Source organism: Tupaia chinensis, unplaced genomic scaffold (assembly GCF_000334495.1).
Source record: "Tupaia chinensis unplaced genomic scaffold, TupChi_1.0 Scaffold146650_1, whole genome shotgun sequence".
In the NCBI taxonomy this organism is placed as follows: Eukaryota; Metazoa; Chordata; class Mammalia; order Scandentia; family Tupaiidae; genus Tupaia; species Tupaia belangeri.
The window spans coordinates 744854-758639 of NW_006206507.1; the positions used below are offsets into that span (position 1 = coordinate 744854).

General features: G+C 36.8%; 1 protein-coding gene across 2 annotated transcripts in view; it reads right to left on the reverse strand.

Moving 5' to 3' along the window:
- Window positions 1-13786, reverse strand: part of CDK14 (cyclin dependent kinase 14) — a 667802-nt gene that overhangs the window by 313070 nt on the left and 340946 nt on the right. For both annotated transcript variants that reach the window (XM_027768492.1, XM_027768493.1), the window contains exon 9: window positions 3033-3156. In XM_027768492.1, coding sequence (XP_027624293.1) covers window positions 3033-3156 — 124 coding nt within the window. The remainder of the gene's footprint in view (window positions 1-3032; window positions 3157-13786) is intronic.

A 13786-nucleotide genomic window follows, 5' to 3' on the forward strand; every position in this document is an offset into this window, starting at 1 on the left:
GCACTTCATTTGGCTGAAGAGACAATGAATCAAGAATATTTAAGTGTCTACCACACAGAATAAACTCAATACATTCTAGTGTTTCTCCCACCCCAGTGCACATTTTTCCAATAAAAATAACAGAGTTTTCAACATGGGATCTATTATCATACAAATTGCATTCGTCTCTTTTAATCAAAATTTTATGGTATTGTTCAAGAAAGAGAAAAAGGTAAGACAATAGAACTGTTTCTAAAGCCCTTCACATGTCAAATTCTGAATTAAGGCCTTGTGTTCCTAATTGTTCTGCTGCCTGAAACCATCCCGTTTTGACAATCTGCAGCTTCTCTGTAGTTTCAAGTGTGGTTCCTTCATCTCTCTCACCACACACGTGCCCCAACACAGTAAATCACAGTTAATTGCATGTCTTAAATTAAAAGACAAAAATAATGCACAATTAATTGGGGGAAATTGTCATTTGTTGAATGAGTCTCGCTCATTACACTCCATGCGCAGGACGCATGCCAAGTGCACATTCCAAGCTAGACAATTCAGTCTGTGACACTGAGGGGAGAGGCACAGGCGACATCCTTCTGCAAAGCAGTCTGGTCGGAAGAATCAAATGCTTTAAATATTCAACAATGTAACAGCAGCATAGACAGTTTCTCTACAAAGATGTTCGAGAGAACTGCACAGAATAAGGAACAATCGGAAAGAACTGAAATGTTCACTGACAAGGAACTGAATAGAGACTAGATTTGGGCCATTAATACAAAAACCTAAGCTATTGCAAATAATTGTGTCACCTTTAATAACATAAGAAAATGTTCATGACACATTCTTATATGAAAATGCTTACAAAAATGTGATCCTTTGAAGCTATATAATATGTAGATGAAGCGAGAAAAGAGAGAAATGAAAAGGAGAAAGGTACTGGTTAACGTTTGTCATCTGAGTTGTTTATGTTTCCTAAATTTTCTCTATTTTTAAAAAATCTCTTGTTTCCCCAAATTATATTTTAATTTGTTCTGTATCTGATATTATAAAATGCCAACTTTAAAGGTCTATAACAATCTTCTAGGTAAATTATCATAAAATTAAAACATTTCCCAGTAAACACATATATATTGGACTGTCACAAAAGTAATGATGCAGTTTTGCATAGAAAAACCGAAAAATACATCATGAGTTTTCAAACGACCTAATACGATCCTATTATATTCTTGGTTACATAGACAAATCAACTTTATAAAAATGCATTTTATAAATATACAAAAAATTCATGTTCAATATAATTGTTTAATACATTAATTTATTACAACAAATGCCTTATTAACACATCATAAAGAAACCACTGTAAATCCTTCTTACTTTGTGGATACTGAAAAACTACAAATGAGTTTACAGCAAAATCAATAACCTTTTTTGAGGAACCCCTCCTCACATCAACTTTCCTGTTATTTTCTACCCTATAATAGGATGACTTCATATCTAGCCACCTGGTGCAATTCTGATGCTAAAAACTGGCAATAAACAGCAATACCACCACACACACCACACACATACACACACACACACACACACACACACAGAGTTCTATCATTTTTATCAATGTAGATGAGGAAAACAACAAAATCTTGCAATGTATCACTATTCAAGCTAACTTTGGTTTTATTTCTTTTTTAGAAGAAAGACTATATAAAACTTAACAGAGTAGATTCACTCCAAAGGTCTGTAACAGTCTACTGACCTTGAAATAAGAAATAAACACTTCCTCACTCTTTTTCTTATTGGGGCGGTGAAGTGGGAAAAGATAATCATATTTCAACAATAGCTCAAATCTCAACCTCAGGCATCCATATGTCCCAAGGGTAATATTTTCATTTTAGTCATAATGGAACAAATTTATAATCAGAATATGTATTCAAAAATAATTGAGGCAATACAGCATCAAAACATCATATCTCCATCTGGCACCTCCAGTGCTGGGAATCTACTGAACACTGTCTCCAACTCGACAGAGAGCCTGGGCAAGGCAGAAATGTCAGACAGGACCGAGGGAAGGGGAGCTAGTAATGCAGATATAACAGTTTTGCTCCACTTAGGATGCTCCAAGACAACGTTTAGAGGAAAGCTTGTAAGCTAGAAGAGGCAAATCTTAAAGCTTATAAAGAAGGACTAACTTACCATGGGGCCACTACAGGAGATCAAATTTTAAATGACAGTATCTTCTTTTACAATATTACTGAAGATACTGGAAAGATAATCCCTTCTAGAAAGATTGACACTGCCCCTAGATCTCAAAGTTATTAAAATTTTACAGCAATACACTATCGAATACATCTTGGTCATATGGTTTCTTCAGGTTTGGCAAAATATTGATAATTGTTGAAGCTGGGTAATAGGTAATGGGGGCTCATTATTCTATTTAACTTTTGAGTTTTCTTTTTTTTTTTTTTTCCAGCAGGTGCAAGCAACTCACCAGAGACAGAAAGGAAAGGAGGAAGGGAAAACATCCCCCTCAATGGGGTGTGGTCAGACTGAATTTCTTCTCCTCCATTTCTCGATCATAACAGAATTTGGGGCACTCATGCACATATATATAGGATGTTTTCAAAGCCACTGGGTCCAGGACTTGAACCTCATGGTTGGTTGGCTATGTGGGCTCTGACTGCCTCAACAAACAGGCCATGGACTAGCCCTAAGTTTGACATTTCCATAATAAAAACTTTCTAAAAATAGACATCCTTAAGTATATTTTATGCTTAAAATTTTACTGACTTTTTCTTTGGAAATACATATTAAATGAAATCTGATGTATGCTTATGCTTATTTAAGACTCTAAAAGCAGTCTGAATTTTATAAAAATATACCAAGCATTATGTTTTACGTTATCATAAAAAAATTTTTAAAAATCCTCCTTTCCAGAAAAAAAAAATTTACCATGATCTATGATATGACAGAAGAAGTGCACCTAAACAAATGCAGTGCCACCATCTGCCTGGCATTCTCACAGTGTGACAAAATAGACTGGTAATTAACTGCTCTCCTACCGAAATCTGCCAGCTTTAACTCCCCCGTGTCACTGATCAGAAGGTTCTGTGGTTTCAGGTCTCTGTGCAAAATATAACGCTGGTGGATGTAAGACAGCCCTCGCAGCAACTGAAATAAAAACAACTGAAAAAATAGGGAGACAAAAGTTAAAAATCTGAACACAGATAAATGCCAGTTTCTACATACAGTCTGCCAAGTAAATTAGATACCCAATATAAAATTTCCTACCAAACTATTTAAACTGAATATGCTATATTAGTGTGTAAATCCCTGATTCATTAAAAAGTAAATCTTAGATTTTTCTAACAACCTATTATATCAACCCCATGGTGAGATCTCCTCAGTCAAAGAGATCTGGACCTAACCTTTGTTCTATACATTAAGCAAAATGTAAAGAATCAATTCTTTGTAATAGTTTGTTTCTTCAGGTCTAAAATGATACTCAGAGAAAGAAAGAAAATCTAGTCATAACATTCTAAAGACAAAAGAAACAGAACTGTTTACCAAGTTTATGTAAATGTGCACATATTTAATTCCATGGAAATGACATAAACACGGTAGCCATGGATTCACCCATTAACATGCTTTAAGGAATGGAAAGATAAGATGATTTGAAATAATTAAAACAAAAATAGTCACATAGTCCAATTAATACTAAATTGTAATTACACTGCTTTTGCACATATGGCCATAGAGATTAGGTTGTTGCCTAAAGACAGACATGTACCATCACTAATTTGAGAGCAAACCCATCTTAAAGGGAAAGGAAACAGAAAACTGACAAGTCAAGAATTCAAGGGGAATACTTTCACAAGAAATCATTTAAGAAGTGACTGATGGTTTTCTCTGTGAAGTTTCATACTGGGTCACACCAAATGTTTCTATTTTAATAACAAGAAAAAAACTGGATTTGCTAGATTTCCCCATAGTCTGCTTATGAAAAAGAGAATGTTTTAAAACAATTTACATGCCAAAATAATCCTAATTGGTATCATTTAAAAAAACGTTCCTAAAACAAAAATAAAAACAAATGTTCTTATTTTTAAGTGCCACAGTATTCTAGTCTATATAATCAGCTAGCAACAAAAAGCAGTTTCAGGATAATTTTAAAAGAGTTGTAAAAGGTTGATGGCATAGGGATTCCAGAATATATTCAAATGGAAAATAATGGCAACCTGAGAGCCTTGGAAGCTGGCATTTCTTCAATTAAGAAATGGCTATGGAAGTCAAGTAAAATTTTTATAGGGAGGATGCCTTAAAATAATGGTAAAATTAATTCATCTCAAAATCTGTGTAATAACGTGTGTTGGGGCATTGAAGGCCACCAGTCACTAAAAAAAAAGTAATAGAAGTCTGCTCTGTGTTAGTCTGGAATACTGAACCAAAGAAGCAAACATCTCTTTAGATTTCTCTACCTCTCAACTCCTCCAATACAGAACATAGAAAGAATTGAGTTAACACTGATGAGCTTCTAGATATATTCCTCATATCTAATACTCCATGTGACCTAAAGCCTAAATTTAATAATATCTAAGAAAATCCATATTCTTTTACTTTGAAATGAAGAAGTGAGCAAATAAAGTCACCTTGCATTTTGAAAGGTTTAATAAAAAGCAAAAAGCATGCTAAGACATGAAACCAACTCAAATGTCCATGAACAGATGAATGGATTGAAAAAGTGTGGCACATATACTCTACGGAATACTACTCAGCCATAAAAAAACGACAAGATAGAAAGTGGGTGAATATGGAAGATTTAATGCTGAATGAAGCAAGCCAGGCTATGACACAGAGACATTGTATGTCTCCACTTTATACCAACTGTCCCCATTCTATGGCAGAAACTGAAAGATTAAAGAATACAGAAGCATGGAAAATGGGTATGGATACTGGAGACAATGTAGGAAGAGGGTAGGAGAGAGGGAAAAGTGTGAGGAAAGAAATCAAGGAGAAAAATAAATATTTATGGGATACAGAAGTGTATTATTATCTATTGATGATAATATGTATAGTATACTCAACTGGACTGGTGTGAAGTTTATTCATGTTGGGTAAAGTCACTTTATAAGCTAAATGATGTATAGTGATTTAATGTATAAAATAAACAAATACAAAACAATATGCAATACTGAAACAAAACAAAAACCTTCAAAGGCAGACCACCCAACACACTCAGTGTTAAAAAGAAACTGTTTTCGGAAAAAAAAAAAAAAAGTTTGGCATTCTATAAGACATTAACTGAGCTTTGGGACCTAGCAGAGACTTTTCAGAACATGATTATCTACTTAATGCATTTTGATCTAACAAGCATATCACACCCACTATATGCCACCTGTTGGTCTATGCATTTAAAAATATCTCTTTAACCTTTTTCTTCCTTTTTCTTTCTTTCTTTCTTCTTTACACTTCCTTCCTCCCTCCCTCCCTCCCTTCCTTCCTTCCTTTCTTTCTTTTTTTAATTTGCTTTAGGATAAGTGCACTTGCTGGAGAGAGATGGGGAGAAAGAGAGGGAAAGTCAGAAGCAGCCCCCAGGGTGGATGGCCACACTGTAATCCCCTCTCCATTCTCTTCTCATGATGTTTGGCATGCATGCAAACACTCCCAGAATGTTTTACAAGTCACGGGGTCAAGGACTCTAACTGTGCAGTCAGCCACATGGGATCCAGTCGCCTTAGCCACCATGCCACCTGCTGGCCCTCATCTGGTTTAACCTTTGTGACAATTTCAATGAAGTAGATTATCTGTTATCTCCATATTAGTGATGAGGAAACTGAGTGCAGTTACCTTAGACGATACAACAGTGAAGTGGCAGAGCCAGGACTCAAATTCAGACAATTTGACTCCAAAGTCTAGACTCTTAACAACCCAACTCCAGTAATCTTGGCCAGAAATCAACACAAGTAAGCAAAGTGTTGATAATGATGCTGCTTCCTCCAATCTATGGGATAAAATCTGGAATCTAATAACATGGCCTCCAGGGCCACTGAGCTGAGCAGTGATTCCAGTGGTTAAGGTATTATTATTCTACACTTGCTAGCTCCAAGCAACCTGCCCACCCCCACACTCAGGGTATGCTGCTCTTCAACTCTCTATCTCTGTCCTTGCCTCTTCTCTGCCAGAAAAGCCCCCTCTCTCCTTGCTACTAAACTCCATGTATTCCCTAGTTCTCTCCTTAGGAATTGCTCCTCCCTGAAGCCTTCCCTGACCACCTCCTAAGGTCCTTTCTCCCCTTCACTCACAGGTATGTGTGATGTGTGCCTTTCTATGCTCCCAGTGCAGCCTCTGCATGTTTAAATATATATATACATATATATGTGTATGTGTGTGTGTATATGTGTATATGCGTGTGTATGTATACATCATTTAGCTTATAAAGTGACTTTACCCAACATGTATACACACACATACACACACACACACACACACACACACACACACACACATATATATATCTCAGCATAGTATTTACCCTACCTCTCATGGACTATGAGTTTAACCAGCTTCATAACCTGGGTAGATATTTGGCACTAGTATACAAGTAATTACTCATAATATAATTATAGAACTGAATTTAGAGACATCTGGATGGTGGCAGATAAAAAAATAACAGACAGGAAACCCTAGAATCGGATTCTCTAGAAGCTAAGGGCACAAGTGGGTAGATCAAGCAGTCCCAAAGGGATCCCTTTTTAATACCTTTACTAATTAGTGAAAATATATAATCCTCCTGCTAATCCAAAAGCTATTCAAACAGGATATCATATTAAAGGAGATTAAGAAAATCAGTATGAGAAAAAGATACAACTACACACTTTAATTATAAGTGTGTACATGACAAATTAAGCCCCAAACATGAGAAATACAGCCCCAAACAAATTTTTAGCTCTTTGAGCAATACAGAAAGTTAAGTCAGAACAAATTTCCACAGAATAAATTCTTTCAGGGATTATAAAATGCCAACTATTGTGCCAGTTGCTGTCATGCAAGATGGATGCAAAAATGAATAAGAAATAAGATGCGGTCCCTGGACTGGAAGAACTCAGAGCCTATTGGGTATGACAGACACACAGATAGCTTCCACTGAAAGAGGTCTGCCTTGTCATAGCAATGCAAACTGAGGGTACCAAAGGCACTGAGGAGGATCGGATCTAACAAGAATGAAAAAGCACTAGAACTGACCTGCCATTATAAGCAGAATAGCCTAATTGAGGAAACCTACTACTCTGAACAAAGAATTCATTATGCCTAAAATTTTCAAGGCAACTGAGTTGAGCATTCACTCAACACAGAAGGTAAAATGATGCTATGACAAACTGTGTGATTCTGAGGGAAAAATTGAGAAGACCGAGTGAGCAGGTATTACAGATTCAGATGAAAGATTTAGATAAAAGGAGACAACGTATGAGAGTGTAAACCTATAAACTCATCATCCTAAAGGGAATGGTGGCAAGTGAATAACAGCAGACCTCACAGCGGTCCATAGAAAACCTGGTATTTTACAAGTAACATTTTAATGTGCTTAACGGCATATGCACTGGTAGCTCAAGGTGGAAAGGCTCTAAAGAAGCAGCATCTAGCTGAATTTCACAGAATGTCCTATGGACTACTCTTTGGAAATTTTTCTTTACAGCTGGTTTATTTGTTCTTTTTTTTTTTTGAGAGGTTTTTCACTATAGGGTGAGTGCGCTCGCCAGACAGACAGAGACATAGAGACAGAAAGTGAGAAATCACCCCCCAGGGGGGATGGCTACACCACAATCCCTTCTCCTCCATTCTCCTCTCAGGATCTTGGGTATGCACACACACGCGCCTGGCGTGAGTTTTAAGCCACCGGGTCCAGGTCAAGAACCGCGGTCGACTACGTGGGAGTCCAGCGACATAGCCATTATGCCAACTGCTGATTCTCCATTTGTTCTGAGAAAGAGAAACAGAGAAAGAAAAATATTCCCAACAGGGTCTTCACACATCGATTTACCCCCAGCATCAGACAGTCCAAATCAAGGACCTGTGAGTGTGCACCAGCACATGTAGAAACACTTGGGACATGAATCCAGGACCTCATGTGGCTTCAGCATCAGAGTCTTGTATTACCACTGTGCATTGGTTGGCTCCTGTGAATGTCTTGAGAACTAAGCCTTGGAAATTTCTTCCTTTGGACCAACAGGCAAGTACCTAAATTTTGTATTTAAATTTTCAAGAAAGTCATTTCACTTGGTTATTATAAGAACCACCTCACAAGTCATACTTCATTGTGAAACACCAGAGGACTCTATGAAAATAAGGACTTCCAAAGAAGGGACAATACATATAGAAAGACTAAGAATCAGCTTTGTTAATAAAACCTGAGGGACCAGCAGATGGCAAAGTGGTTACCTCACAGGACTCCCATATGACCAACTGATGTTCAAGTCCTGGACCTGGTGGCTTGAAAATCAGGCTGGGTGTGTATGTACATGTGCCCAAGATCCCAGCCAGAGAATGGAGTAGAAGGGATTGTGGCATGGGGTGATTTCTCACTTTCCCTCTCAAAGTGTCTGTCTGTCTCTCTCTCTCCCTGGTGAGCACACACGCCCTAAGGCAAAAACCTCTTAAAAATAAATAAGTAAATCTTGATAAACATCAATAAAATCTTAGGAACTGAAGAGGGAATAAAAAGGGGAAAGATTAACACTAACTGAAGGTTTATTTTAATTTAAACTATTCCAAGTAGTTTTACAACTACTACTTAATCCTTTCCATCAGTAATCCTGTGCTTTTCCTTTTTTCTTAAACGAATGAAAAAAATTAAAGCTCTAAAGGCATAAGAAACTTAAAGTTTTCCAACCATACACAACACTTGTGAACTTTCCACTATACCTCATTATTTTAAATGAGGTTGTTCAATAAATGCAAGGATAAATACAGTTATATGCCCAATACAATCAAAGTGCTTTATTATTAAGTGAACCTGAGTTTGCAAAAGTCTCAATTAGCATACAGTATAATGAGTACATTATTCTTGAATTTCTGCTTTTGCTATCTAAAATCTTCTTAGAAATAAGTATCATGGCAGAAAACAGCTTCATGAACTAAAGTTGATAAACTAACATATTTGAAACTTTCTTCCTATCTTTATATAGTAGAGGCCATTAGGTCTTCCTACAAATACTTTGTCATCTTAGGATATTCTATTCAATCTTTAGAAAAGGGGATTCCACCAATCTGTCTGTATGAGCACTAAACATTCATATTCTAGTTCGAATATGTTCACTTTCTGCAATAAATCACTGATGAAAAATGCCTTAAACAGCAATGATATGAGGACCATGGACATGTTTGTCAGCAGCACATTTGTCTCCAACCCAGTTGTCTTGCTCTTCCCAGCAGGAAGCCTTTCATATCCTGTGTCAAAAATATCTACTTCCTGGGACCAGCAGTTAGCGTAATGGCTATGTTGCTGGACTCCCACATAGTCAACCTTAGTTCGAGTCCTGGACCCAGTGGTTTAAACTCACGCTGAGTGTATGTGCATGTATGCCCAAGATCCTGAGAGGATAATGGAGGAGAAGGGATTGTGGAATGGCCATTCCCCCTGGGGGGTGATTTCTCACTTTCTGTCTCTCTGTCTTTCTGGCAAGTGCATGTGCCCTATAGCAAAAACCTTTCCAAAAACAGAAAAAGAAAAAAATATCTACTTCCTCAGAGTACCCCTTAATACTTCATCTATTCTCATGTGAAACTGTTTAGACTTATGGAGGTTAATATATACACAGGTGTACAAGGATAAGGTCCTTTATCACAACTTTCAAAATGGGTTGATTAAAAAAAAACACTATTCGATTCAATGTGTTGTATTTGTTGCTCAGAAGAATTACTAGAACTTGCAGTGATCAACGAATTTTATAACTAACCACTCCCATCAATGTCAGATGCTTTTTCTCAAAGTCTAACGTCATGAGAGTCCATGAAAGGTTAGAAACACATGGATTATTTAATATATGTGATTCCACTTAATATGAGACAAAGGACAGACAGAAAAACATCTTCCAAATTTTCAAGGCATGAGTCAACTTCCTCTAAAGAATGTCCAGGTTCTCTTAGGGCTCATAGAGATTAATCAGCCCACCTACAAGAGCTATTAGCAATGAATCGTACTCCTTCCAGCACACCAGAAATTTCTTACAAAGCCAGATAAGTACTTTCTACCACCTGGGGACCCTTTTAACATCTCTTTATCATAGGTTTCTCATTTTGAAAATGACTAAGTCTCAGAGATCTTTAATAGCCATTCACGTTGTAAAGCTGTATCATGATGGAATTTTGTGAATAACAAAAAAGGGAGGGACTCCATAATCAAATAACTATAATAGTATTTTCTAAGTTCACAAAAAATACATATTATGAAAATACTATACATGGATTTCAAAAACTTTTTGCATGAAAATTAACTCATACTTCAGTTCCAATTTTCATTAAAGTTCCCTCATAACCACTACATAATTTATTGAGTGCTTACCATGACAGAAATTGTGCTAAGGGTTTGATATTCATTAGATAGTTCATCTTCACAATGCCTCTATCAAGTGGCTATTATTATCCCTGTTTAACATATAAAGAAATAAGGGCTCAGTGAAATTAAGTAAACTGGCCAAAGGGACACATAGCAAGGAAGAGGTGGTACTGTATTTGAACCCATGTTTGTTTTACTCTAACAGCACAATTAAGAGTATTGCTAACCCAAAAAGTATGCATACTTTCTAACTAAGCAACTACACATGTGTTCATGAATCCAAGGTTACAAAAATGTGACACTGACAGATAAACCAAAGATGTACATGGGTAATAAATACTCCAAATAATATGTTTTATATTTTGCACCGTACCACTTAAAAACTTATAGGCTACATAAACATTAAATTACCCATAGATCCAACTTTCTGAATGAATATAATAGAACTTTGAGCCCCAAATATATTTAGCGAATGTCAAAAAAGTTTATACTATGCATCAGATAATGGATTTACACCAATAGTAGGTCTTCTTCAATTTTAAAATGCTACGAAATGATTAATCAGGATACATGCCATGTATTTGAGTTTCAAAATACCTAAGGCAAATATTAAATCCTAATTTGTAATACAGTGTTTCTAATACGCACACCGTTTCTATTTCACAAAGCATCATTGCAATTTCAGGTACTAGATTTTTGGAAAATACCTAGAACGTTACACTTAGAAGATATGTAAAGGAGACAGGTAAAGAATACTAGTTGGGGCTGGCAGGTGGCGTGATGATTAAGGGCACTAGACTCCCACATGGCCGGTTCAAGTCCTGGACGAGGAGTCTTGCTTTCTACTTTCTATCTCTCTCACGCACTCTGTCCCTCTTTGGTCAAATTCAAAACAAAACAAAACCAAACACAAAAATAAATAAATAAAGTTAAATAAAATAATTCTTTAAAAAAAAAAAAGAAGACTAGCTATTTGGTATGGTATAATTTATGTGTCACTCAGGGCATACTTGACAATATTAAGTGTGTTACCAGGATAGGGTAAAACACAAATGTTTGTGCCAGGGTATCAGGTCATAACATATGTACATACATATGCAATATACTTCATATAGGTCCAGCTCCTGAAAAATCTGAGTAGCATGGGGAGTTTATCTTGTCACTTTTCTGACTTTTTGAGTTCTTCATTCTACTTCCTACTTCTTCACTCTACTCCTGAAAGACCTTGAGATATGTAAGCTGTTTCATCATTTCTAGTTTATATAATAACAATTTAACATACATGGTCTAAGGTCTTTGAAATAAGGACCTGCAGTTTCTGTAATCCCTGAGCTTACTAAGGAAGGTGCCCACCCATTCAATCCTCTCCTCTTCCCTCACTGTAATGGTGGACACCAAGTAAGGTATTGTCCAAGCATGTAGCTGCCTACTGTGAGCAGGCAGTTAGGAGCCAGGGCATCTACAGTTCGGATACTTGCCAGGAGTTCAGTGGGACTTGCATGATGGATCTTTGTTGTACCAAGTTCTATGAAAGATCTAGCATATTAAGTAGGTTTCCAAGTCATTAGGTTTGTCTGCATGAGAAAGAATGTGGAGAGGGCTGAGATAGCTCTGACCACCAGCCTAAAACTAGTTAGAAATATTCCCTGGCTGAGTAGAAACTCTAAAAGATAAGATGTTCAAACTTAAGCTGCCAGATTTAATAGTTACCAACAAAATTTTCTAAGAGAAATGTGAAACAGTTGTTCTAAGAAGTTCAAATAACATAGTCTTTTGTCATTGTCAAGTTTCTGTCTTTCAGAATTAGATGACTGGCCTAATAAATGCTTTTTAGAGCACGAGAGAAATAGCATGAAATACAAACTGGTAAATGGAGAGAGAGCAATTCTTCCTACTTGATTTCATTTGGAAATGTATGCAACTCTTCTCCAAATACAGGGCATTCTTTTTTAAGCACAATTTTTTAAAAAAATATTCAAAGTTTAAATGCTTTTTTTTCTGTCTAGAGTAACATCTTAGACACTAAATCAACATAAATTGTCTCTAGCAACTTTATTTTTTGAGATGGCTTTATTATAACTTTTTTTATAAAGGGGGGAGGACCAGCAGATGGCATAATGTTTGCATCACTGGACACGGATGTAGTCGACTGTGGTTTGAGTCACAGATCCGGCAGTTTGGAATTCATGCTGGGCACATGTGTGTGCATGCCCAAAATCCCAAGGGGAGACTGGGAGAGAAGGGATTGTGGCATGACCATCCTTCTTGTGGGTGATTTCTCACTTTCTCTCTTTCTCTCTCTCCAGCGAGTTCATGTGCCCTACAACAAAAATCTCTAAAAAAATTTAAAAAATTAAAAAGGGCAGGGGGTGGGGAGGGACCAGCAGTTGGTGTAATGGCTATGTTGCTGGACTCCCATGTAGTAGACCGCAGTTCGAGTCCTGAACCCAGTGACTTAAACATGCCAGGCGTGTGTACATGCATACCCAAGATCCTGAGAGGAGAATGGAGGAGAAGGGATTGCGGTGTGGCCATCCCTCTGGAGGGTGATTTCTCATTTTCTGTCTCTCTGTCTCTCTTTTGTTTTCCTTGCAAGCACATGCACCCTATAGCAAAAACCTCTCCAAAAAAGAAAAAATAAAAATAAAAGGGAGGGGGAAGAATGGAGACTGAAAAATTGACAAAGGTGATGAATCTTGAGTCTGAAGGTCTTGAGAAGTTCACCAAATTAGCTACCCTAACGAGATAAGTTAATTCTAAGTGGAATGTAATATTTAAGGACTCATGAATTTGTATATAGATGATCCATGAACTCTTCTCTATAATCTCTCATATAGGTCTGAAATAATAGGAATTTATACGTTAATGAGAAAATACATATGAATCATACTGGCTAGTGATGCAAAAGCCGTGCCTCTAAAGACAATTAAAAAAAATGCCCGGTCATGTATGGATTCTCTATTACCAAGGCTGATTTCCCTGCTGAGGCTTTGTCTGTCTTGGAAAACATGCAAACAAAGGTGTTGTGTGAAGTATCTTTCTCAAACAGCAAAATGAATGCGTGAAGCTTAACACCCCAAAGGGTGTTTCTCCTATTCCTAGTACATACTCCCCAAGCTGGGTATTTCAATCTTACTACTAAAGCATCATAATAACATACTTCCAAAGATTGTCTTGCATTTCATCATTCTTTGGGATGATTTCTTTTTCAACCTGGGTTTTACAGCACTTCTAGTAAACAGAGTGCCATTTAATTAGCTGGCC